Source organism: Lucilia sericata, unplaced genomic scaffold (genome assembly GCF_015586225.1).
Source record: "Lucilia sericata isolate MDLA Ls3-8-SP2 unplaced genomic scaffold, ASM1558622v1 Contig000040F_arrow, whole genome shotgun sequence".
In the NCBI taxonomy this organism is placed as follows: Eukaryota; Metazoa; Arthropoda; class Insecta; order Diptera; family Calliphoridae; genus Lucilia; species Lucilia sericata.
This window is the reverse complement of record NW_023994078.1, coordinates 1,018,741-1,044,987: the sequence shown is the minus strand read 5'-3', so window position 1 is coordinate 1,044,987 and position 26,247 is coordinate 1,018,741. Positions and strand designations below refer to the sequence as shown.

General features: G+C 33.3%; 1 protein-coding gene and 1 long non-coding RNA gene across 2 annotated transcripts; one reads left to right on the top strand and one right to left on the bottom strand.

Annotated features, from left to right (window-relative positions):
• Positions 1–21,762: 21,762 nt before the first annotated feature.
• Positions 21,763–22,488, top strand: LOC119613645. The gene has a single exon (XM_037969676.1). It carries the CDS (start codon positions 21,763–21,765, stop codon positions 22,486–22,488), a length of 726 nt encoding a protein of 241 aa, XP_037825604.1.
• A 734-nt stretch (positions 22,489–23,222) lies between these two features.
• Positions 23,223–26,004, bottom strand: LOC119613682. The gene is made up of 7 exons (XR_005232247.1): positions 25,957–26,004; positions 25,816–25,859; positions 24,940–25,022; positions 24,811–24,866; positions 23,870–23,929; positions 23,437–23,508; positions 23,223–23,318 (listed from the first exon to the last, which is right to left on the bottom strand). It is a non-coding gene; the product is annotated as an uncharacterized LOC119613682 (long non-coding RNA).
• Between the last annotated feature and the right edge of the window lie 243 nt (positions 26,005–26,247).

The window sequence follows — 26,247 nt, the reverse complement described above, 5'->3', positions numbered from 1 at the left end:
ATTTAACAATCTATTACACTTATTTACATTTCTAATTCTTATTTTAGTAACATAAAATATGATGGATTTTATTGTCTGTTATAGCTCTTAGGCTTTCGACTTTAACCTTTTATTTCGTGTTACTTTTCTACTTCTCCTCCTTCTCTTTCAGTATTTTTATTAAAACATTTTATATCTAATAGGAATTTAGATACTGGACATTTGAGCTAGTTCTAACCATAGTGATATTTGTTTTAATAAGTGTACTCTAATCTACTTTTGAAGGAAATAGAAAGGTTAGAGAAAATTCTATCCTCAAAAGTAAAAATTTTTTATATTAAATTTTTAACAGTATAATAGCAAAATGTTTCATACACAGCAGATTATAGCCATTAGTTAAAACAAATTCAAACAGTTAAATAATGTTTATATCGTAAAAAGAAAAAAATTTATACACAATATAAAAATATTTTATTTTGTATCTTACTTTTGCACTAACTTTTTTATTATTTATTTCTATTTTGCTGCTTGTTTTATTTATTTTTTTTTTGCATGACTTTATTATTTTAATCATTTTATCAAATCAAATTCACTTCTTATTTATTTTTTATCGATTTTTTTAAATTTTTATCTAGTTTTATTTATTTCTTTTTCATTTGAATACTTTTGAAAAATCTTATTTAATTAAATTACTTGTTTTTCTTTAAATCAAATCAACTTTTAATACTCTTCGATTTTCTAAAAAAAAAAGTTTTGTTTGATTTTCTTTTGTTTATTTCTATTGTTATTTTCTTATTTTTTATGTTTAACATTGCAACTACATTATAAATTTGGATTTTTGTTCAGATTTTTCAATCTTTCATTCATTTCAGAATTAATTTTTTACTATTTTACATTTCTTTTTTAAATTAAATAAACATTAGCATAGATTTTTCATTGTGTTTCAAGCAAGTTGTCTTCTATTATTACGTATACGCAGAGTTGGTTTTTTTTTTGCTTTTTAAAGAATTACATAATACTCTTAGAAAATTTTTCGCAACTCTTATTGTGTTAATTTTGATGAGATTTCTTTTTTTTGTGAATGGGCCACTAGCAAATAATTTGAACATCTGTTTAATAGTTTTCCTTTTCTGTTAGACTGAGTACTATTAATAGCATTTCCATATCCTGGAAATCAAAATTCCTTTTTAAAACCCAAAACAATTTGTAATTCATATAGAATTAATACAATTTTTCGATTTTAGCACATTTTAGTTCTTTTCTACGATTAATAGCAGCTATTAATTATTCTTTGCTTGGCAAATTACTTTTGGATTGATTTTTTTTTTAAATTTGATTTTTTTTGAGTTTTAAAGAAAATGAATCGTGATAGTCTTGCCCCTAGTGACAAATCCACTTCATGTGAATTATGTCGATGTCTTATTTCGTCAAAAACTAGTCAAATACAAACGTGTTGTGGACATATTTTTCACAGAACTTGTTTGTCAAAAAGTTTGACCATATTGCCCGATTTGTAACACTCGTGTTGTTACTGAGCCGACCACAGAAGGTTCAACTGGAGTTACAACACGTTCGAAAGCCAGTGATCTGTCTTCAACAGAACCATCTGAGGTTTTAAGCTCCTCGTTTAGAGGACCCTCAACGCCTCGCCAAGTTGAAGGAGATTCTGTCCAAATCCAACCAGCATTGGTTCCCACCACACATATTACTTCCAGCTCTGGTTCGCCGGCTTCTAATCCTGCCGTGTCTAATATTCAAAATGAAGTTTTAAAAGACATGATAACAAAAATCGTTTCGGCACAACAAGCTCAACTGTTTTCAGCATTGAACAGCCAAATAGCTTCGTTAATAGAGTCAAACATTCAGACAAGTCTTGCTAGATTTAGTCCAAATATTTTCAATAATGTTCAACCTTCACAACCCTCCCCCAGCCAATCAAACGTCACCGCATATGCAATCGTTACCAGCTGTTGAACAACAGACTTTTAGTGAAATGTTAGACATGAGACAGCAAAATTCTTCGGAATCCTCTACCCATTCTCGTTCCAACCATGGCAATGCAATCCCTAGAACAAATAACAATATTCAGAGATCAGCCTTGACTTCTGACCTATATGTTAGACCAGATAAGGTTTTACAAACAATTTCTAATTGGAAAATTAAGTTCTCAGGGTCAACAAATAGTTTGTCAGTAGATAGTTTTATCTACAGAGTGGAGGCTCTGACTGCACAAACACTGTATGGAGATTTTGAACTGTTATGCAATTATGCTGGTTCGTTATTCGAGGGAAAGGCTACCGATTGGTTCTGGAGATTTCACCAACGAGATCCCAAAATTACCTGGGCAAAGTTGTGTAAAGCTCTTAGGGAACAGTATAGGGATTCGCGTACAGATATTGATTTTTTGGAATTGATAAGAGACAGAAAACAGAAACCTAGCGAAACGTTTGATAGTTTTTATGAGGCCGTTAATGAGTTGGATGATCGTTTAAAAACTCCTATCGAAGACACAACTCTTGTTGAGATCTTAAGGCGTAATTTGCTACCAGATATACAACATGAAATTTTAAATACTCAAATTTATACTGTCCAACATCTTCGTGATGTTTGTAGAAGAAGGGAATTTTTCATGGCCGACATCCGTAGAAAACATGGGCTTAATTTGTCAAGAGCGGCATCAATTCAGAAACGTATCTCTGAAATTGACAGGGAATTTTTGGATGAGCCTGGAGAAAGTTTAGTTTGTGATGGTGATGAGGTTGCAGAATTAAATTTAGTTTGTTGGAATTGCCAGAAACCTGGTCACAGATACCAAGATTGCCTATCGGTTCGAACTATTTTTTGTTATGGTTGTGGAAAAGCTGATACCTATAAACCTAATTGCAAACATTGCCAATCAAAAAACTTGAAAACCAGTGCACAGAGATGTGCACACAAAAAAACCACTCAGGAAACGGAAATATAATTTCAATTTTACAAAAACCCAGCTTTACCGAAAATTTTAATATAACTAAAAATCTTACCACCTCAAAATCTTTGAAATCACCCGGATTTGACTCACTCAAACAGTTTTCAAATATTCCCCAGATTTTCAAACCTTTTCACACTAGATTGCGAGAATATTATCAGATTAGGAATCGAATTTTTAAAGATAGTCCTAAACCTAACAGATCATCTCTACGTATGCGAAACTTTTGGCAAAAGGTCAAGCAATTTAAACACAAATTTGTCGCATCCGTGTTGGATAGACCATGTGATGTAAGACCATATGCTGAGGTTATTCTCTTTGGCAAAAATATCTTAGGGTTGTTAGATACGGGAGCGTCAATTAGTTGCATTGGGTCTGAAGCTGCAAGAGAATTTTTGTCTTCAGGTGTTCCTTATAAAAAAATAAGCTCATCTATAAAAACTGCTGATGGTAGAAGCCAGAATATAGTTGGTTTTGTAGAAACAAAAGTTATGTTTAAAGGTATTGAAAAACCGATAACTATTTTTGTGATTCCAGGTCTAGAACGCAATTTATTTTTAGGAATAGACCTTTGGAAATTATATGATTTGCTGCCTGATAGTATTAAACAGTTTTCTCCTTTAAATACGTCTTCTTTTGTTAATGAAATTATTGAACAAATTCCTTTGTCACCTATACAAAAGCAAAGAATTCAACAGGTTATTAATCTGTTTCCGTCCTTTGCTAAAGAAGGTCTTGGTAAAACGAGTGTCTTGAGCCATACTATCGATACAGGAGATGCTAGGCCCATAAAGCAAAGACATTACCCTGTGTCTCCTGCCATTGAGAAGTTAATCTACGATGAATTGGACAGGATGTTAGCACTAGGCGTTATCGAGGAATCCAATAGTGCGTGGTCTTCTCCAGTTGTTCTTCATAGATAGCCTGGGAAGAATAGATTGTGTTTAGATAGCCGGAAGTTAAACTCGATCACAGTAGGCGATGCTTATCCTCTTCCACAAATTGACGGAATCCTGAGTAGACTACCAAAAGCCGAATTTATAACCAGTCTAGACCTCAAGGATGCTTTTTGGCAAATTCCGTTAGAGCTGGGATCTAGAGAGAAGACAGCATTCACTGTTCCTGGGAGACCGCTGTATCACTATACTGTAATGCCTTTTGGGCTTTGTAATACCCCACAGACCATGTCTCGTCTCATGGATAAAGTGATACCGCCATCCCTCAGGACAGAAGTGTTCGTTTATCTCGATGATCTTCTGATCATTTCGGATACGTTTGAAAGGCATCTTGAGGTTCTAAGGGTTATTGCAGGTAAAATTCGGGAATCTGGACTGACTATTAACGTAGAAAAGAGTAGATTTTGTGTACCGGAAGTAAAATACTTGGGTCATTTGGTTGGTAATGGGGTTATTCAAACAGATCCGGAAAAGGTGTCCGCCATAACAGATTTCCCAGTACCGCGATCTGTAAAACAAGTTCGAAGATTTCTGGGAATGACGGGATGGTACCGGAAATTTATTAGGAATTATGCTTCTATTACTACGCCTATGACTGATTTGTTGAGTAGTAGAAGAAAATTTGTTTGGACCGATGAAGCTCAAAAGGCTTTCGAGGTTTTAAAGTCTCACTTGAGTACCGCTCCTGTTTTACATAGCCCTGATTTCACCAAACCATTTTTCACACATTGTGATGCTAGTAAAACAGGTATAGGAAGTGTACTGGTTCAGAAGAATTCGGAAGGTGAAGAGGTTCCTGTGGCATTTATGTCCAAGAAACTCAATCAAGCCCAACGAAACTATTCAGTAACCGAACAGGAATGCTTGGCAGCTTTGCTAAGCATTAAGAAATTCAGACCATATGTCGAAGGACATAAGTTCACAGTCACCACTGACCATGCGTCATTGAAGTGGCTTATGTCTCAGACAGATCTGAGTACGCGGCTTGCTCGATGGGCTTTAAAACTGCAGGGTTACAAATTTGATATTCAGCATAGGCGTGGTAGTTTGAACATAGTTCCTGATACTTTATCTAGGGCCAACACTGACGACTTGTCCGCATTAGGGATTGGAAGTTTGATAGATTCTGACATTGACACTGGGGTTTTTGTAGACCTGGATTCTACTCATTTCAAATCAGAAGAATACAGACAGCTTTTGAACAAGGTTGGGGAAAAATTGGACCAGATGCCGGACTTAAAGATAGTAGACGGTTACCTTTACAGACGTACTGAACACGCTAAAGGAGAAAAATTGCATGATGACTTATCATGGAAGCTTTGGATTCCAAAGGAAATGGTTCCTGATGTTTTGTTTAAGGCACACAATAGTTCATTATCAGCACATGGTGGAATAAACAAAACCCTTGATCGAATTAGAAGATTTTATTTCTGGCCAAACTTAGTTGTTGACGTCAAGAACTATATAAACAACTGTGAAATATGTAAAACTACAAAACATCCGAACCAAGTTCTTAGACCGCCTATGGGGAAAACTGGGGAAACTCAACGCTTCTTTCAAAAGATTTTTATTGATTTTTTAGGTCCTTATCCTAGATCGCGAACAGGAAATGTAGGAATTTTCATTGTATTAGACCATTATTCTAAGTTTCCGTTTTTAAAGGCCGTAAAAAAACAAACATCAGATGTTGTAATAAAATATTTAGAGCAGGATTTGTTTCACACATTCGGTGTACCTGAAACCATTGTTTCAGACAATGGTTCACAGTTTAAGGCCAAGCAGTTTGGGGATCTTTTGAAAAGATATGGGGTAAATCACATGTTTACAGCAGTACATGCACCTCAAGCCAACGCTTCAGAACGTGTTAACAGATCAGTTTTATCTGCAATAAAATCATATGTGAAGCCAGATCAAAAGAATTGGGATGAGCTTCTTAGCAACATAAGCTGCGCCCTACGCTCAGCAGTTCATTCAGCTATTGGTACATCACCCTATTATTTGACCTTTGGTCAACATATGGTTACAAATGGTGCTACGTACTCATTGTTAAGACAGTTGGATATGTTAGATGATCGGTCTGTGCGTTTTGATAGAAATGATTCATTGCAAATTATGGCCAAGAAAGCTTCAGAACTAATGCAAAAACAGTTTGAACGCAACGAAAAGTCTTACAACCTAAGATCCAAAGAGGTTTCCTATGATGAAGGTCAAGAGGTTTTCCGCCGGAATTTCAGGCAAAGTAATTTTGAGCAGGGTTATAATGCGAAACTTGCTCCGACATTTGTCAAGGCTCGTATACGTAAAAAGATAGGTAATAGCTACTATGAACTGGAGGATTTGAGAGGAAATTTGTTGGGGAATTATCATGCCAAGGACATTCGGCAGTAATGTTCAAGAACCAACTCTGATTTTTCTTAAATGCAAGCGTTATCAGTTTTGTGGTTTGATTCCTTCAAACCCCATAGTCTGATTTTGGGCAGGGGGAAATGTAATGTCGCTTGCTATGATTCAATATTTTCGAAAAATCTATATGTTTTTTTTTATAAAATAAATAACCATATTGTTTGTTTTTTATTTGAATGGCTTCATTTCCGTTGATAAATCTTAACAGAGCTGTTTACCTTGTGCACAACGCCATCTGTTGGGGCAAAGCGAAAGCAATGAATTACTCCTATCGTTGAATTGACGTTTGCATTGATTTTTGTTTATGAAAATCTAACTTTATATTGGGAATAGAAATGTTAGTTTTCCAAACCGCTAACTTGTGGACGCTAACCAAGGCTTCATTGGCGCTTTAGAGTAGATTTTCTGCCATTTTTTCTGGAGAATCGCTTGGAGTCAACATTAAAAAGTTTTTTTAAAGACAAAAAGTTTAAAATTAAAAGTTTTTTTTATTCAATTTTTTTTAAAAAATTCCGGGCAAATTAGCCAAAATTGTGAGTATTTCATCAAAATTAATCAACGTTTCGTACATATGTCTTTGCTTTTTTTTATTAAACAATAGGCATAAAATTATTGTTTGCTTTTTATATTTTTTATAGTTTCTGAGAGAATCGAAAGTATATATTTTTTTCTTTGATAGGACAGAACTTGTCCAGATCGAAAGTATTCTTCAATTTGATGGAAATCAAAATTAGATGGTTGAGATTCTTATCCAGCGATTTTTCTCCAAGCCTGGTTTTGTTTTTGTATCAAAGGTGCCAATTTTAAATGGTAATTTCAATATGAACTTAATCTCTGCGATTTTATTCTTCACAAAATCTACTTTTTGTTGTTTTTTTTTTTGTCTAGATTGGCACCCAATTATTGGTTTGAGTACTGTTTTTTTAATATTTCTGCCCAAATTACATTGCTACTGGAGAGATTAACATCGATCAGTGTCGTGATTTATCATCAATCGTCAAGTTGTGTTAAGATTAACGTGAAAATATTAATTTTTTTTTTCAAAATAAGAAAACAGGAAGAAAAGCCAACAAATTCGAAGAAAATAACATAAATATTAATTGTGTTGTAGAGCATAAAAAAAAGAAATTAAAAAAAAAAAAACATACAAATTTTAAAAGAAAATATTTAAAAATTAAAAATAAAAAAAAAGAACAAAATTCCATGAGAAAAAGAAGTTACAGAAAAAGAATAAAATAAAAAAAAAAATAAATTACACTAACAAAATATATCCGAAACAAACAAGTTCAGCTTACACGGTTTAACAAAATTCTAAAAAAAAAAAATACAGAAAGTTTGAAAAATATAAAAATTAAAAATTCACGTAGAAAAAAAAAGGAATAAATAAGAAGTGACAGTTTTGTGAAAAAATATTTAAATGTAAAAAAAAAAAAAATTAAGATCTTTGTTTAGAACTAAATAAATAATTGATCTAAAACCAAAGGAAATGAAACCCTAAAAATAATTAAAATATAAGAAAAAAAAAAAAACAAAGTTGTATTTAAAATAATTGCAAAAAAAAATTATCAAAAACATAGAAGAGAAAGATAATACTTTAGAATTTAAATATTACATAGTTAAGTGTTTAGTTTTTTTATTTACCGTCGGTCAGTGTAAAGAAAGAATTTCTTGTAATTTAAAAAAAAACAATAAACAAGCTTACCTACCTATAATGCAATTGCATTAACATTAATGCCTAAATCATACGCATGTAAATGTATGTGTTTGTTTTAATGTATGCTCTCAGCTTTTGTTTAACGTTGTGTTTTGTCTGAGAGTTCTGTTAAATACATAATTGTTTTTTATGGTTTTTTTTGTGCATTAAAAAATAATGTAATTGGATTATATGTAATTAAGTAAAATAATCATTAAACTAAAAATAGTAAATTAATGAATAATTTTGATAAATTCTAATAATATTTGTGAAATTGAAAAAAATCAAAAAAAAAAAAAAAAAAATTTAGGTTACAGAGAACTTCACTAACTCTCTCTTAAAAAAAAGTTAAAGCTGTAATACATGCTGTACTCATCGAAAGATCTTTCGGCGTGGGAGCAACAGAACATGAACTAATTAATGTAAGTCTCTTAATGTTTTTTATTGGACATTTTTCTCATTGTTCTCTGTAAAGCTTTTGTTTGATTTTTTTTATTTATTTCTTTTTGTTATTTGGGTGACCATGTTAAAACTAGTTTCTCTGTTTAATCTATTAAATTAAATAATATAAAAAAAAATTAGCATTTAATGAAAATTATAACTTTGATAATACTTAAAAATTTTAAGTTTATCAATTTGGTAATATTATATGATGGTTTTAATATGGTTCCCAAATTAATTGTACGAATTATTTTTAGTAACACTGTATAGGGGTTAATGACTACATAGTCGAAACAATTGTTAAATTTTTGTTCAATTTAAGAGATTTCTTCTTGTTCTTTTTGCTTTTATTTTTTTTTTTTTGCGAATCAAATTGTTTCCTTTAGTTTTTTCAGTTACAATTAAGAAATTCAAAACCAATTCTATTTTATAAAATAAATATGTTAAAATTTTTAATGTGAAATTTTGTTTTTAATAAATCAAAAATGATTTTGTGCTAAATTTTAAAATTAACTGTTTGATTTGAAACTATTTGGTATATAATTTAGCTGTGTTTTTGTTTTTTTTGAGAAGGGATTACTAATAGATTTTTTTTTTGTAAGGTATAAATTTAGTAATCATGGTTGGGTGGGCTAGTGATTGGGTCAATAACAACTAAGATTCAGTCTATATTTTGTTTTTATCAGTTTTCTTTTAATATATTCAATTTTCTTGTTTTTCTTGAGCTCTCTTAATCATTTAGCATGCATAAGTTTAAAATTCTTTTAGTAGCGAGTTTTACACGAAGTGACAGGCAACGAACCTCCCCTCCGACGAGCGATAAGGCTGGATATAATGCATGCAACTGGCCTGAATCAACTTCCACAGAATTTTTAGATATTTAGACCGTAATATGCTACAATTTCTATTATTTAACCTGTAATAATGATATGTAGTGTCGTGTGCACCCTGTAGTAAAGCTACTAAATTAAAGAAGAAGCACACAAAACAGGTGGCAATAATGAGAAAAGGGGAATTTTTTTTTGTATTTGGGAAGAAGAAGAGGAAATGAGAACAAAAACAAATAGCTTTAAAAAAATTGTAAATAGGCAAACAAATTGCTGAACAAGTTTTTAAAGCTAGGAAGCCATGTTGGTAACCGAGGTTTCTCGGTACCAAAAAAGAAAAATGTCGTTCCTTTTTGATTTTTGCTCGAAGAGAAGAAGAAGGTGGAGTCTGTGGCCATCATAAAGAAAAAAAAAACTAAATTTTTGATTTTTTTTATAAATTAAATAAATTTTATTCAAGAAATTTTTTAAAACTTAAAGCTAAACTTAAAACTAAACTTGAAACTAAATCTTAAAGTAAACAAAAGCAAAACAAACAAACCTGCAAAGCCACTGCAAGACGGACCGGACGAGTGTCCTTTTTAAATAATTTTCTATAAAAAAAGGAAAGGTTAGACTAAATAAATATATATTCGTATTGCTAGGCTTACCTATTATTCATCGTATCGCATCCATTCCGTTTGCGGTTTTTTTCCAAACGTGCGCGAACAGGGTTGAGATCAGGCCTCTTACAAAGTAACGAGTGATTTTGAGATCTCAGGTGGTCTTAGCCATATATATGTATTTATAACAAAAAAAACCTGTGAAAACAAGCAAAATTATTTAAAAGGTGTGTTAACTTAAAATATATTTTCAATCACTTACCTGGTTCACCCGAACGGACCCTAATACGGACGGACAGGAAAGCCTCATCCGCCAAAAGAACTCTTCCCGCTCTATAATTGCCTCCCGTAAACTAGCTAGTTGCCGCAGAAAAAGAATTGCCAGATCCGGTTTATCCCCGAGCGAAATTATGAACTTTTGAAATGCAAACATAAATTTGAGTGCATATAGTTAAACCTAAATCCAAACCTAAAACCAAAGCTAAATTTAAATCTAAACCAAAAGCTAAATCTAAATTTAAATATAAAACTAAAGCTAAATTTAAATTCTAAATTTAAACCTAAATCCAAACCTAAAACTAAAGCTAAATTTAAATCTAATACCCCATTTACACATACACGAAATCTAGTACTTATGAGATTTCGAGCCAAATCTACTTGATTTTAACTAGATTTCCCATACAAAACAAAATCTACTTCGTAACTAGATTTCGTTAAAATCTACTCAAAATCTAATAGTTTTTAGTGATGCAACTCTGTATTTTCCTAAATAATACTAAAAAATACGACACTACACAAGAAAAAAGAGGAAAACAAAACAAACAAAAAAAAAAAAAATTAAAATGTCGACAAAATTTTTATAAATTGAAAAACATGAATGAAAAGTTAATCTAAAATAAAAGGTAATGTTATATTTAAATATCTATTTTTTATTTTAAATGGAATTTTGATAAATATCCCATTTTTCCTTCTTATTTTTCATATCACACACTTTTTCAAGAAATATTAGAAAAAATGAAATCTTCCTAAATGTCAGGAATAGTAAGTGTAAACGGACAAGATTTGGAAAAAGATTTTAAATGAAATCTACTAGATTTCGTGTATGTGTAAATGGGGTATAAACCTAAAGCTAAATTTAAATTTAAACCTAAAACTAAAGCTAAATCTAAATTTTAAATTTTAAAACTTAAATTTAAACCTAAAACTAAAGCTAAATTTAAATTCTAAATTTAAAGCCTAAATCTAAACCTGAAACTAAAGCTAAATCTAAATTTGAAAGCCTAAAACTAAACTTAAAATTAAAATTAAACTAAAGTTTAAATCTAAATCTTTTGTTAATGTTTGTTTGAGATTAATTTCAATAATAAAGACTAACTTTTATAATAGTTGTGTTTTGTTGCTATCAATGAGTGTTAACGCTTAAAGTTAGCAACAAAACGAACATTACCTGACTTGGCATCACTCCACAGAAGAAATCTGCTAAATCTTAAAATTATTTACATTTTCTTAAAAAAGGTTTTTTTATTTGATATTTTTTTTTTTGATTTAAATTTTATTTTAAAATATTTTTTTATTGTTTGACATAAACACATTAATATTTGTATTTTTATTTTTGAATTGGTAGCACTTTTATCGACGCACTGTGGGGCAGAATGGAAATTTTTTGGAAATAAATCTGGCATTTCTAAACGGCTGATCCGATCGGGATAAAATTTGGCGTGAGCGTAGCCAAGGAGTATTCGAGTTTAAGTTTTGAAGATGAACCCTGCAGATGCCCCAGGGACGGCGCTGTGGCGGCTCAAAGTAGGGTACCTACGACATGTAAAATTTTTAAACTCGTGCCATTTTTTTGTTTTTCACCCAAATACAAAGATTTTTATATTTTGTGAAAGCGACGAGATCTTGAAAAAACATGCTTGGACATACTACTTATCTCTTATAATATCCGAGTTATAGGCATTTAAAAATTTAGTGATACAAAATTTACCATACCTTGGTCCGCCTTTTTTTGAATACCGGGCGTAATTTTGGACCAAATGGACTCAATTTTTTCTTGTTAGTTAGACAACAAAATTTCCAATAATATACAAAAAATTTCAGATCAATATCGTTTACAGATCCAAAAATATACGTTTTTTAATTTAAAAATTCAAAAAATTTTAGATTTTTGGCGTTTTTTTGCCAAAAATGTGTCTTAACTCTTTTATTAATAAAAAAAATTTTTATTAAGAACATATAACAATTTTATAGTTTTCTAAAAGGTATCTTTACGCAGAACGCTTTGGCGTAAAAAACTTGTCCTATTTTTTGAAAATGTTGCCACTGCGTCCTTCCGAATATGACCTATTTTTTATCAAAACTTCAACTTTGGGCGACATGTTCTAAAATCCCAAAGCTGGGATCAGAAAACTGAAAGCAGTTTTGGAAACCTCAATATGTTTTCTATTTACTCCAAAAGTATTTTCCCAGCCCTGAAAGAAATGTGGACCCTATGGGCAAAAAAATAAAAAATCCCATTTTTGGGATTTTCATTCCTATTTTTGGGAATTGCGGGATGCCCTTTGACCTTTTCAATTTTTTTTTTGTATATTCTTATTTGAAATGACAAATTTAACGTTTAATTTAAGCGTTGAAAATTTCATTGAGTTTTGTTCATAAATAAAGATTTTGTCATATATTACATATTTGTTTAATTTCTAAAACTATGATTTATATCAAAATTTTAATAGGATCGCAGATAGCTACAACAATTTAGTCCATATTTATCCCTTAATATAATTTTTTAGTTAGATATGGAAATTCTCGACCCTTTACAAAAAATTTCAAGCCAATATCTCAATTACATTCAAAAATATGTTCATTTAAACCTGTGTCCTTTAATTTCATCTTTTTCATATTTTAGTATTAAGTATGACAGAACATACATTTGGTGTTGAATAAAATATTTGGACAATTTTTAAAAATTATTTAGTTAATTATTTTATTATAATATTGTATATTAAATAAAAAAAATTATAATTTTATTATGAGCCACGCACAACAACACCTAAATCACCCCACACAAATTACCTTTCCCGCCCACCGAAATATAAAACACAATTTAATACAATATCATCAGTTAGTATAATAGCTTTTTTTATTTGAACTGTTTATCTTAAACATAATACAATTAATTCTTACAACCTACTTATATAGTTAATTCCTAACACTACTTATTTTCTATAAAATAATCTGTCATATCGGTATACATATCCAGAAGGTAATATAAGTCCTTTAAATCTTCCTTGTTTTGAGATGATAGAGTTTCATAACAAATCCATCTTTTTCGCATAGTTGAAAGAACAGGATCAGAAGATAGAAGTATACTATTATAAATATCTTCATTCTGTGATTGCCTGGAGCATTTTCTTGAGCTGAATAGTTGAACATGCTTAAAATTTCGATTCCTCGCTTCCTGGGCTTCTTCTGTTAACTCTCCAAGTGGAAGAATATTCGATTCAATTATTATTTGACCATGACACAATACTTTGTGTACTGTTGGTGTTAGTTCCCTCCATGGATACAGAGATATAAGTAATTTAGAAATTTCAGATGTGTATTCCCCAAATTGATTTTCATTAATTTTATGTTTACTATTCAGTGCCATTAAAATAGTTTTAACTCTTCGAAGCAACTCCTTGTCGATTCCAGTTATTTTTGAAGTAATTTCAAAATCACGAAAAAACCTTCTCGCCGTATTACCGTCATTTGTACTACCGCAACTTGGAAGTGGTTTGTCGATGTTTAATCCCATCTGAACTTTAAATTCTTCTTGGATTCTGCTTTTTTCCGCAGCTTCAGTTCTTTCAGTTCTTTCAATTCTTCATTATTTTTTGTTGATTTAGTAAGATTCTCTGACACACTTCTATATTTGAGGTCGTATGCTATGTGTAAAAAGTAATCCAAAAATCGTATTCTGGCATGAAGTGGTGAATTTCCGAAAGACAGGACTTCTTCATTAATACTTCTGCTTTTGTTTATATTTGAGAATTGCGACTTTTTCTCATTACATATTGAGCATCTCCAGAAGGAAGAAGTTTCTGTTATGGCATTGCTGACCTTTCCATCAATCATTGTTAAGCTTAGCTGATATGATACCTTAATAGAGAATTCCTTTATTTTTATGCAAATGGGCTCCAGTGCATTTATTTCATCTTTTAAATATTCCACTAAATCTTTTGTTGTTTTCTTTGACTCCGGAGTTGTATTGATCCATATATCTTCAAATGAATTTCCGATGCTTGACGATGATGGATTAAGGGAATATGAACGAATTCGTAATGGCACTAATGATGAAATACACTTTTGTAGTCTGCTAATGTCCGACTTCCACAAGCTTGTTTGTATTCTGGAAGTGCTGATAAACCGTCACATCCCCACTTACACATTAAGACAACATCACAGTTATGAATTTTCCTTAGTTAGTCTTCTGAAAAGTCTGACACAATTCTTGATGCTGTGTTTTCGAGCAAAGATGATATATCAATACAAGCTTCCACATCATTAACAGCAATAGGTGATGGTAGGATAGTTTGTTTTTTTTCCTGGATCGCCTTGTATGATGGTAATATATTGTGTCCTTTTTCATGCAGAGCTTTCCTTAATATTTGGTACTTATTTCGACTGAGACCCAGTTCCAACATAAGCGCTATTGCTTCCTCTTCAATAAAATTTGATTGTGATGTTGGAGTTGGTATACTTTCCACAATTCGCTTAAGTCGTTTTGGTGATGCATTAGGAAGAATAGTTGCAATATGTACGGCATCTATAGGTTGGTTTTCCTTTTTCAGCATTTCCTCATTTGAGATTGAAAAAAGTTTTTGTGTGACCCTCTTTTTTTTTGACCTTGAACATAAGTCTTCGTATGACTTGCAAGGCGCTCCTGTTGATGTGTTGTAAGTTGAGATTTCCGTAGTAGTTTCCATCCAACTACAAAATTTTAATCGAAATTTCTTTTGATTTCCATCCACAGACTTACTTTTTACATCAAAAAGTTTTAAAAAGTTTTCAATTTTTGATATGCCTGTTTTGTCTACTTTTCTACTATATGTAGTTTTTATATAATTTGAAATGTCTTCAATTCTTTCTGGCCCTTTTGAAGATATACTCCATAAAACGGAACACAACTCTTCGTACTTTAATGTAATCTTCATTGTAGATTTATTAAATATGGTACTTAAAATCTGAGAAGTTTACTTATATACCAATTCTTGTCATTTCCGATACAGGTATTCCAAAGTAAAAAATTACGAATTGTCTACCTATTAACATTTAGGACTATATTACTATAACCTGTAATTTCGAATGAATCGAAATTATCATTACCTGTACATTTTTACCTACATGATCATAAACGAAACAGAACGAAATGATCTGTCGAAAAAATTTAGGTAAAAAATAGTTATAAATTTTTGAAAATTTAAGCATAATAGGACCTTTCAATTATAAGGATAAGCAAACAAATAGAAAATAGGTAAATATAAGATTTAAATATGTGCTGTCATACTTAATACTAAAATATGAAAAAGATGAAATTAAAGGACACAGGTTTAAATGAACATATTTTTGAATGTAATTGAGATATTGGCTTGAAATTTTTTGTAAAGGCTCGAGAATTTCCATATCTAACTAAAAAATGATATTAAGGGATAAATATGGACTAAATTGTTGTAGCTATCTGCGATCCTATTAAAATGTTGATATAAATCATAGTTTTAGAAATTAAACAAATATGTAATATATGACAAAATCTTTATTTATGAACAAAACTCAATGAAATTTTCAACGCTTGTTAAATTTGTCATTTCAAATAAGAATATGCAAAAAAAAAATTGAAAAGGTCAAAGGGCATCCCGCAATTCCCAAAAATAGGAATGAAAATCCCAAAAATGGGATTTTTTACTTTTTTGCCCATAGGGTCCACATTTCTTTCAGGGCTGGGAAAATACTTTTGGAGTAAATAGAAAACATATTGAGGTTTCCAAAACTGCTTTCAGTTTTCTGATCCCAGCTTTGGGATTTTAGAACATGTCGCCCAAAGTTGAAGTTTTGATAAAAAATAGGTCATATTCGGAAGGACGCAGTGGCAACATTTTCAAAAAATAGGACAAGTTTTTTACGCCAAAGCGTTCTGCGTAAAGATACCTTTTAGAAAACTATAAAATTGTTATATGTTCTTAATAAAAAATTTATTTTATTAATAAAAGAGTTAAGACACATTTTTGGCAAAAAAACGCCAAAAATCTAAAATTTTTTGAATTTTTAAATTAAAAAACGTATATTTTTGGATCTGTAAACGATATTGATCTGAAATTTTTTGTATATTATTGGAAATTTTGTTGTCTAACTAACAAGAAAAAATTGAGTCCATTTGGTCCAAAATTACGCCCGGTATTCAAAAAAAGGCGGACCAAGGTATGGTAAATTTTGTATCACTAAATTTTTAAATGCCTATAACTCGGATATTATAAGAGATAAGTAGTATGTCCAAGCATGTTTTTTCAAGATCTCGTCGCTTTCACAAAATATAAAAATCTTTGTATTTGGGTGAAAAACAAAAAAATGGCACGAGTTTAAAAATTTTACATGTCGTAGGTACCCTACTTTGAGCCGCCACAGCGCCGTCCCTGGGGCATCTGCAGGGTTCATCTTCAAAACTTAAACTCGAATACTCCTTGGCTACGCTCACGCCAAATTTTATCCCGATCGGATCAGCCGTTTAGAAATGCCAGATTTATTTCCAAAAAATTTCCATTCTGCCCCACTGTGCGACGTTAAAATTAACTTGTATAATTTTACACGTTAACTCCTAACGTTTATAAATTTTAAATTTATATGAAATTGCCTTTGAACGTTAGCAACAAAACACAACTAATGTTTAAATGAAATTTTTAAAAGTTTTAATCAGTTAAAATGATCGGTTAAATAACGTAAGCGGCGGTAAGTAGGGAAAGGAAAGTTTGCAGGGTAAATTTTGGGACATCCCTAATATTAGGATGTCATGGCGGGATTATCCAATCCCGAGTGGGAGGGTTTAACCTGGCACAACATCTGTCAGATATATAGTTCGTAGGTACATTTCATCAGGGAGACAGACAGAAACCTACTCGGTGCCCATTTATATTTTTAGGTTGTTTATTTTTAGCTGGTATGATTTTTTTTGTGTGTGTAGATGTCTAGAGTGGTAGCAAGAACCACCCCCATCCGGCGAGCTCCAAGCCCGGCAAACGCGAGCATACCAGCGCCGCTACCACTCTGGCAACACCAGTTTCTTTTGGTATGGTTATACCATACCAAACATACATCACCACTACACCACATAAATGGCGTCCAACGTGGGGCCCGAATGGGTCCATAGCCTGATCTTTAGTTAGTTTTCTAATCCTATTTAGTCATGTCAACGTAAGTCCTGTTAGGTCATACCTAGAGTCCCTAATTGTTGCGACGTCGTCGGACGAAAGTAATAAATTTAGTTTTTTTTACTTTTCTCCATTTCAATAGATGGGAAGCTATAATTGTGCATGGTCAATATTGTACACACCTACGTAAGTCCCGGACAACAGGACAATTTTAGTCTAGTTCGCGTTGCGACGTGTGGTGTGAACAATATGGTCATGCAGAATTATAGATTCTTTAGCCTATCCTTTCCTAACAATTTGAGGGTCTCAGAATAGCTTTCCATAGCAAATCTGAGAATGCTCAAGTTGTGAAGAAAGAATAGCTAAGGCCAGCCCCCTCTTTAACAATAGTCCATAGAGTATTTGTTTTAAAAACATACATTTTATCCGCAATGAAATACTAAGGGTAGTCCTAGGAGTTCTAGGTTATCTAACCATCTTCTAGTTGCACCTATAAACATTTTACTGTGGGAAACAAATACTAAACTTTTTATCCATTTGACTTCTGTCCTTGTCTGCATCTCCTGAAACCAAAATAGAAAAAAAAAATTAGAAACATACCTACGAACAATGATACATTTTTACATTACCTGCAAACTTTACTTTCCTGAAATACACCGCCGATGTTAAGTTTTTGATTCAGTTAGTTTTTGAAGAGATCTCAAGATTTATCTTTGGTCCTTTTGGATTGAAATTTTAACTTTCTTTGTAAAACGTTTAGCTTTTTCTTTACGAACGTTTTAGATTTATTTTTTTTTGATTCTTTACTTCCTTTCTTTAGAAATGATTTTTTTGTTTTCCTTTGGAAAAGAGGAGGAATTTCTTTTAAATTTTTAGCTTAATATTTATCATAGAGATAAATAGTTATTTTTTTACTAGCGGTCTATTATATCAATTTTGGTCGTTTTATCATTTTGTGTGAGTAGTGATTGTATCATTTGGTCATTCCGCATACTGTCTGCTAGGAATGGTTTTAACTCGCTCAGCTAGAAGTCGTTCGCAAGCTGACAATAGAAACACTCCTAATATGGAGAACGTCCATAGAACCACGGTAGGAACTGTAGTTTCCACTTCGCACCCGACGTATACTATCGCCAGTACCAGTGCTACAACAACCACTACTACGTCGTCCGTTACGCCAGCAGTCCAACAATTTATGTCAATGGCCCATGAACGTTCTGGTTCCCATAATGAGTCTGCCATCTCAAACAGTACCATAACCTCTCCTGAGTATAGCAGTATCACCGCCAGAAATGTGCAGCAAGAATTTCGTGCTAGTGTGCCTCCTACAGCTCCTCAGCCGGCTAATAATGTTGAAGCTACAGCCGATATGTGTAATTTTATACGGGAGGAAATGAGGCGACAAATTTAAGCTATACGGCAGGAACTTTCTCAAGCCATATCACGTGCTGTTTCACACGCATCACCTCCACAGCCAGCGGTGCCACCACCACCTGTTGAACAACAGAATAATTTATTATATAATATACAACCACAATCCCAAATGAACATACCTGTTAATAACAACCAGATGCCATATGCTTTTCAGCCGACACAAGGTCCAGCAGTTAGCCAGCAGCCGTATTATCCACCGCCAAATCCAGGATTTAATCCACTTTATCCAACAGCTCAATCGTCACAAGCTCCTAGTCTGCCAAACGACCACCCATTTTCCACCCAGCGGAAGGTAGATTTGGACAAATGGGGCATAAAATTTGATGGGTCGACGAAATCTATGAGTGCGGAGGATTTCATTTTCCGAGTTGATGTCTTGAGGCAGGATTACAGCTGTTCCTTCAATGAGCTTTTACGAAGTTTTCATGTATTGTTGAAAGGGCCAGCACTGGACTGGTACTGGAACTTGCGGAAGCTCACAGCAATACAGTCCTGGGAAGAGTTGGTTAGAGCTTTTCTGACCCAGTTTAAGCGTTATGAAAGCGAATTCCAGCTCCAGAAACAAATTATGGACAGACGCCAGTTGCCTCAGGAAAGTTTTGAGAGTTTTTACAATGGTGTGATGAAGCTAAGAAATCAACAGCGAAATCCCTATTCGGAACGAGACCTAGTGGAGATTATGAAAAGTAATCTGAAACCGTCTTTGTCGCACTTGCTATTTTCCGTGACCACTTCCAGTCTAAATGAGTTTTGTCAACAGGCGAAAAGAGCTGAAAATTTAATCACCAGTCAGAGGCAGACTTTTCAGTCTAGACAACCCGCCATAGCTCGAGTCCATGAACTGCAGTTTGGAGATGAAGTGCCTATACCAATCCTCGAAATCGACGCCTTAGCCACTAGTAGCCGGTATATTTGCTGGAATTGTAAGCAGCCAGGCCATAGTTTCATGGACTGTCCTTCACCTAATAGACGCATATTTTGTTTTAGATGTGGTAGGGCTGATGTAGTCACGCCTAAGTGCCCTAAATGTCAGGGAAACCTGAAGGGGAACGAGTCCCAAACGGGGGAGACTCGTTCAACCCTAGCTTAATCCCGGTTGACCCTCGTATCGATCAATTTAGACCAACTAAAATTCTAATGAATACTGTACGCATAATGCCTGCCGATGAACAACCTAAAGTTCATGTAATTAAACCGCTTCATCAAAGGATTCGGGAATACGCTGAAGCAAGATCTAGGATTTTCGGTCAGGTATCGAATAGAATAAGAAAAGCTAGACTTAGGTATAAGATTAGGAGAAGGGTCAAGAAGGAAATTTTGTCTACGAGTTTGTATGAGGGGAAAGATGCTAGGCTTTATTTAAAAATTAATATAAATGGTAATGAGATTGATTGGTCTGTTAGACAGTGGAGCCACCGTTTCTTGTCTGGGTAAGGGCTGCATGGTGTTGGTGGAGAAATCGGGTCTTCAAATTCTTAAATTTTTGTCCTTTGTAAAGACGGCCGACGTTGGTCGAGTAAAAACCGAAGTTAATTTTAATAATTGTTGTAATGAAGTGACTTTATATCTAGTACCTACTTTAAATAGGCCTCTATTTTTAGGGGTAGATTTTATGAAAAGTTTTGGTTTGTTCCCTAGTCTGTACAGCATTACTACCAATGGAGTTAATTTGTGTCCGGAGTCTGAAGAGACGAAGGATATGATTAAAACCCATAGTCTTACTCCAGGGCAAAAGGCAGCATTAGACGGGGTGGTAGCAAAATTCACGTGTTTCTCAAAGAAGGGACTCGGTCAGACTTCTCTCGAAACCCATACAATCGATACCCGCGACGCGATCCCAGTGAAGGACAGGCATTATCCCGTCTCACCGGCTTCAAAGAGTTGAAGTACCTAGGGTATATAGTAGGAGGAGGGAAGCTAAAACCTGACCCAGATAAGATCGATACGATTTTAAAATATACCTACCCAAAAACTGCCAAACAGGTCCGAAGCTTCATGGGAGCTACGGGTTGGTATAGGCGCTTCATCCCGGACTACGCTACCATATCAACACCTATTTTTAACACCCTTAAGAACGGTAAAGGTTTCAACTTTCCGGACGAAGCCAAGGAAGCCTTCGATAAGCTAAAGTCCGCTCTCACAACAGCACCAGTGCTTATGCATCCCGATTTCAACAGGCACTTTTATGTACAATGCGACGCATCAGACATAGGTTTGGGAGCAGTTCTGTTCCAGAAGGACGAAAGCGACGGCGAACATCCAGTAGCTTTCTTCTCTCACAAACTGACCAGTGCACAGAAGAACTACTCGGTTACCGAGAGAGACTGCTTGGCCGTAGTGATGGCCATTAAGAAATTCCGGCCTTATATAGAACTTTTGCCATTTACCGTCATCACGGACCATAGCAGCTTAAAGTGGCTTATGTCCCACAAAGACCTCAGTGGTAGACTAGCCCGATGGAGCTTACATCTACAGGCCTTTACTTTTACCATCGAACACCGGCCCGGATCCAAAAATATCGTTCCCGACACGAATATGGAGGAAGTATCTGTGGAGGTAAATGATTTAATAGATTTATAGTCTGAGTTACCTGGACTTAATCACCAAAATCAAGGAAAACGCTGAAAGCCTGCCAGATTTGAAGGTCGTGGATGATCTGGTTTACAAGCGGGTCCTCCCATATGACGGAGTGCCGCTAAACGAAGATTTTGCTTGGAAGTTATGGGTTCCATTAGAGCTTACTCAAGAAGTCATCGAGAAGTGCCACAATCCGCCTCAAGCCGCTCATGGAGGTTTTGGTAAAACGCTCCGAAGGTTAAGGGAATATTTCTACTGGCCCAACCAGAATGTTCAGGTCCGATCATTTGTGGCCAATTGCCAAACCTGTCGCGAGACAAAACCCGCGAATTCGATCCTAAGACCACCAATGGGAGCTGAATCTACGACGGAACGACCGTTCCAGAAGATTTTTATAGACTTTTTATGTCCTTATCCGCGGTCAAGAAACGGAAACGCTATTTATCGTCCTAGACTACCTAACGAAATATGTACTGCTCAAAGCTATGCCCAAAGCTAACACGAAAAACGTCATCAAGTTTCTAATATCCGAAGTGTTCCACAAATTTGGTACACCTGAGACGATTCTGTCCGACAATGGCAAGCAGTTTATTAGCAAAGACTTTCAGGATATGGTAACGAATTTTGGCGTAAAGCATGTAAAAACCGCCACACACTCGCCACAAGCCAACGCTTCGGAACGGGTTAACCAGTCCATCTTGTCCGCAATTCGTTCCTACCTGCAGGAGGACCACACTGAGTGGGATAAGTACCTATCCGAAATTGAGTTTTCGTTGCGTTCGTCAGTCCAAACGTCCATCGGAGTTACGCCGTACTTCGCACTGTTCGGTATGAACATGATTTCGCACGGAAGTGTATATAAACTTGCTAAGAAACTACAATGTCTTCATGATCCGGAAATCGACATAGTACCAAAACCCGTAAAAATGGACTTAGTACGGCACAAAATTCGTGAGAGTCTGCACAAAGCTTATTTGAAAAACGAGAAGACATACAATACCCGTTGCCGTCAAGTCAAGTTTGTACCAGGTCAAGAGGTTTATCGCCGCAACTTTCAGCAAAGCGATTTCAAAAATAATTTTAATGCTAAACTAGCCAAGAAATTTTTAAAATGCCGAATTGTAAGACCTATTGGTAATAGCCTATATGAGGTTGAAGACCTTCAAGGAAAATCGTTGGGGGTATTTCATGCCAAAGATTTGAAACAATAGTTTCAACATCTTTGGTGGTTCTAGTCCCAACGATTCTACCTACTCCTAGCTCTAACCAAAATGATAAAACCTATTTTATTTTCTGTATTTTGTATAAATGAGTTAGTAGATACTTTTTCTACACAAAACATTTTGTTAATGATATTTTTGCTTTGATTCTGTTTAACAGTTTGTTTGTTTATTTTTCTTTTAGTGAGAGCCTGCGACCAGGGAAGTTCATTTGTGTTGTGGAACAATAAACAGTTGTGATAGCTTGCCTGTTAACGAGTAGTTCGCCGAGTGCTCAACCAGACTAAATCTATTAATTTTCGTTTTATGACCACGTTGTGATCGTCAGACGCTAGTCATAGATGCAATTCCGCCATAGCACCCTTTGGAACCATGCACTCAGGGTTAGGAATTATTAGTCATCTAAGCGCTGACTAAAATTTAGCAATTTTAATTGTCTGGGAGCAAAGCTGCGACGAGTATCCAACAAGCATTTCGGGTAGAAACACGTGAGTTACTCGTTAACAGGGAAATCTATCGCTACGGTAAGTGTTCTCACAACACGAACTATTCCTGGCAAAATAGGTTATTTTCTAATGTAAATTTTTATGATCTTAACGATCACGAAATAAGGCAAAATATCTATAGTTTGCTTTTAAATATTATTTAAATACTAAATCTAATATTAGACTAAACAGAATAACTTAAAATTAGATGTTAATAATAGAAATTTAAAATTTTCACTTACCGATTAAAATTTTGTTGATTGGAGAAATTTTCCTCTCGGTCTTACAGTTGAGGCTGTAGATTTTCATCATGACCAAAGAATTTGATGATTAAAACTTGTGAAAGGAAAATCAAAACAATTAGTATTTGGTCTAAAGTAAATTTTGATGATACAAGTCATTTTCAATATCTAATCATTTGATTTAGATAATTTCAGTATTAATTAGTACTTACGTTTTTAGAATAACAACGGGGTCCATATACCGCCTTCTGTCTTCCGGTCCAGGTCCCATCTGAATTTATAACCTGTGGAAGATAGATAAAATATAATTAGTAAAGTTAATTTAGATTTTTGTAATCTTCTAAAAGGACAAACTGAATTACAAGCTAAAATCAAATCATTTTGATTTATTATTCCTTTTAGAAAATTATACTTTCTATTATTTTTTTATAATTTAATTTTTAAATCTTTTTACCTTTATTTCCGGAGAAATTGTAAGGGGTAATTCTCGCCAAAGTCTCTAGATATTAGTCTATGAGCTTTGGTGAATTTAGTCCTTACATTTCTACCAAATTCCTACGATTAAGTCGTGAATATAAAGAAAAAACTTAATATAAGTGAAATTAGGTTTCATTTTATATTATTTAGTTTTAGGTTATTACTTACCTTTCCTGAACGGGAGCAGCAATCAAGGGCTAAATCCCAAGTCCAATTGAATTTTATTAGCTGCAAGTAAAAGAAAAATGGGAAATTTATTAATATTGAATTATGGCAGAATAATTTATAATTAGAGAAAATAAGTTCAGTTTCACTTTTCTTTTATCCATTTAGGATTGGTTTGATTTTTTTTATATTTACTTTATTAATTTTTCTTTTGTTTTGGTTTCAAAAGGTTTTGGTCACTGTTCACTTCATTTTTGTTTACACAAATAATTTTGTTTTAGATTTAACTGGCCACAAATTCTGATGGCCACTGTAAATTTTCAAACTTTTGTTTCCGTTGGTCTCACTTATTAGATCCAGTCACTAAAAATGTTCACTTTTTTTTACACCCACTGTATTTGAAGAAAAAAAAAAGAAAAAAAACAATTTAAAAAAAAAAATTTTTTCCACTTCACTTTTGGTTCTCACTGTATAAGTTTTTGTTCATATTTCACTTAAACAACACACTTTGACAAGTTTCACGAAAAAGAGTTTTTTTTCAAAAGTTAGTTTTTATTTGGTTATTTTTTCTACTCACGGTATGTTCCAACTTCACTTTAAATAAATTTAAAAATTTTTAATTTTTTTTGTCCGTACACTTTTGACACTCACTGTAAATTTCGATCAAATTAATTTTTTTTAAAATTTTCTCAATTAATTTTTTTTGTCCGTTTACTTTTTACACGCACTGTAAATTCCATTTTTTTTGCTGATACCACGTTTTCCGAAACCCGAACCGAAATTATTTTAAATTTATAATTTTTTTTTTATTCGATACATTTTTTTTTACCCGGCACTCACACTTTTAACGCACACTGTAACCAAATTTTGTTATGCACCGAACCACATTTAAATTTTCACTAAAGTCCACTTTTCATATTTCAAATACAATTCATTACACTTACCTTAAATTTCCGGAACCACCTTAATACCGAGTCCACCGGCCCATCGGGAACAAAACCTGAAAATTTAAAACAAAATTATTAGAAATTTTTGTATGAAATTAAAATAATTTCCACTTTTTTTTTACTTACCATTTCATTCTTCTTCGATCCGCCATCTTTCAGAATCGGCCATCAAGTTTTTTTATATAGACCCAGGGCCGCCAACATGATATCTGTAAAGAAAAAAATTTGGTTGTATTAGGGTTCTATAGTTGAAACGAAAAGTCGACTTTTCGACTTTTTGCATTTAGTTAAAAGTCGACTTTTCGACCTTTCGACTTTTTCCATTTTATGAAAAGTCGATTTTTCGACCTCTTTCATTTATTTAAAAGTCGACTTTTCGACTTTTAGTATTTTATAAATGGTCGACTTTTCGACTTTTTCCGACTTTTCGACATTTTCCGACTTTTTTCGACTTTTCGACTTTTTTCGACTTTTTCCGACTTTTCGACTTTTTGTTTTTTACGACTTTTTGACTATTTTCGATTTATTTCGACTTTTTTTCGACTATTTTCGACTATTTTTTTACTTTTTTCGAGTTTTTCCGACTATTTTAGAGTTTTTGACCTCTTTTCCACTTTTTTAAAATTTTCGAATTTTCGACTTTTTTCGACTTTTTTCGACTTTTTCCGACTTTTCGACTTTTTCCGACTTTTCGACTTTTTTCGACTTTTCGACTTTTTTCGACTTTCTTCGACTTTTTTCGACTTTTTTCGACTTTTCAACTTTTTTCAAATTTCCGATTTTTTGACTTTTTGACTTTTTTCGACTTTTATTTACAAACTTTCGACTTTTTTCATAGACGATAGTCGAGTAATCGACTTTTTTGGAACAAAATAGTCGACTTCGACTTTTCGACAAAAAGTCGATTGTTCGATTATTCGAAAGTCGATTTATAGAACCCTAGGTTGTATTAGTTAACAACACCACTAATAAAATTTCCATTTGTATAACACTTTTACTTACCTTGTTTAAAATCCCCTTTATTGGCCATAAATCTCCACCAGAACCTGTAAAGAAACAAAAGAAAAAAATATTATATTATTTTAAACTATTTAAATTAATATTCTTATTATTTTATTGTTTATTAACAAAAAAATTACTTACCTCGTTGTATCCATTGATATTTTTTTGTTTGGGTGCTTCTTCTTCACCCACGCGTAGTATTATTTTTCGTATTTGCCTCCTCCTTTTCCATTCATTCAAGCAGCTGTTCACAGTACGTCGCCGCCTGAGTAGTTTTTTTTGGCGGTACAGAGTTGTACTTTAGTTCTCGAATGAATAAGGGTTGCCATAGTGCAATTTTTTTGTATGGGAATAATGAAATACCCAAAATCCCAGAAAAGTTTTAAAACATTAGGTTATCCAGGGATGGATAACAGGAATGGTGGGGATTGT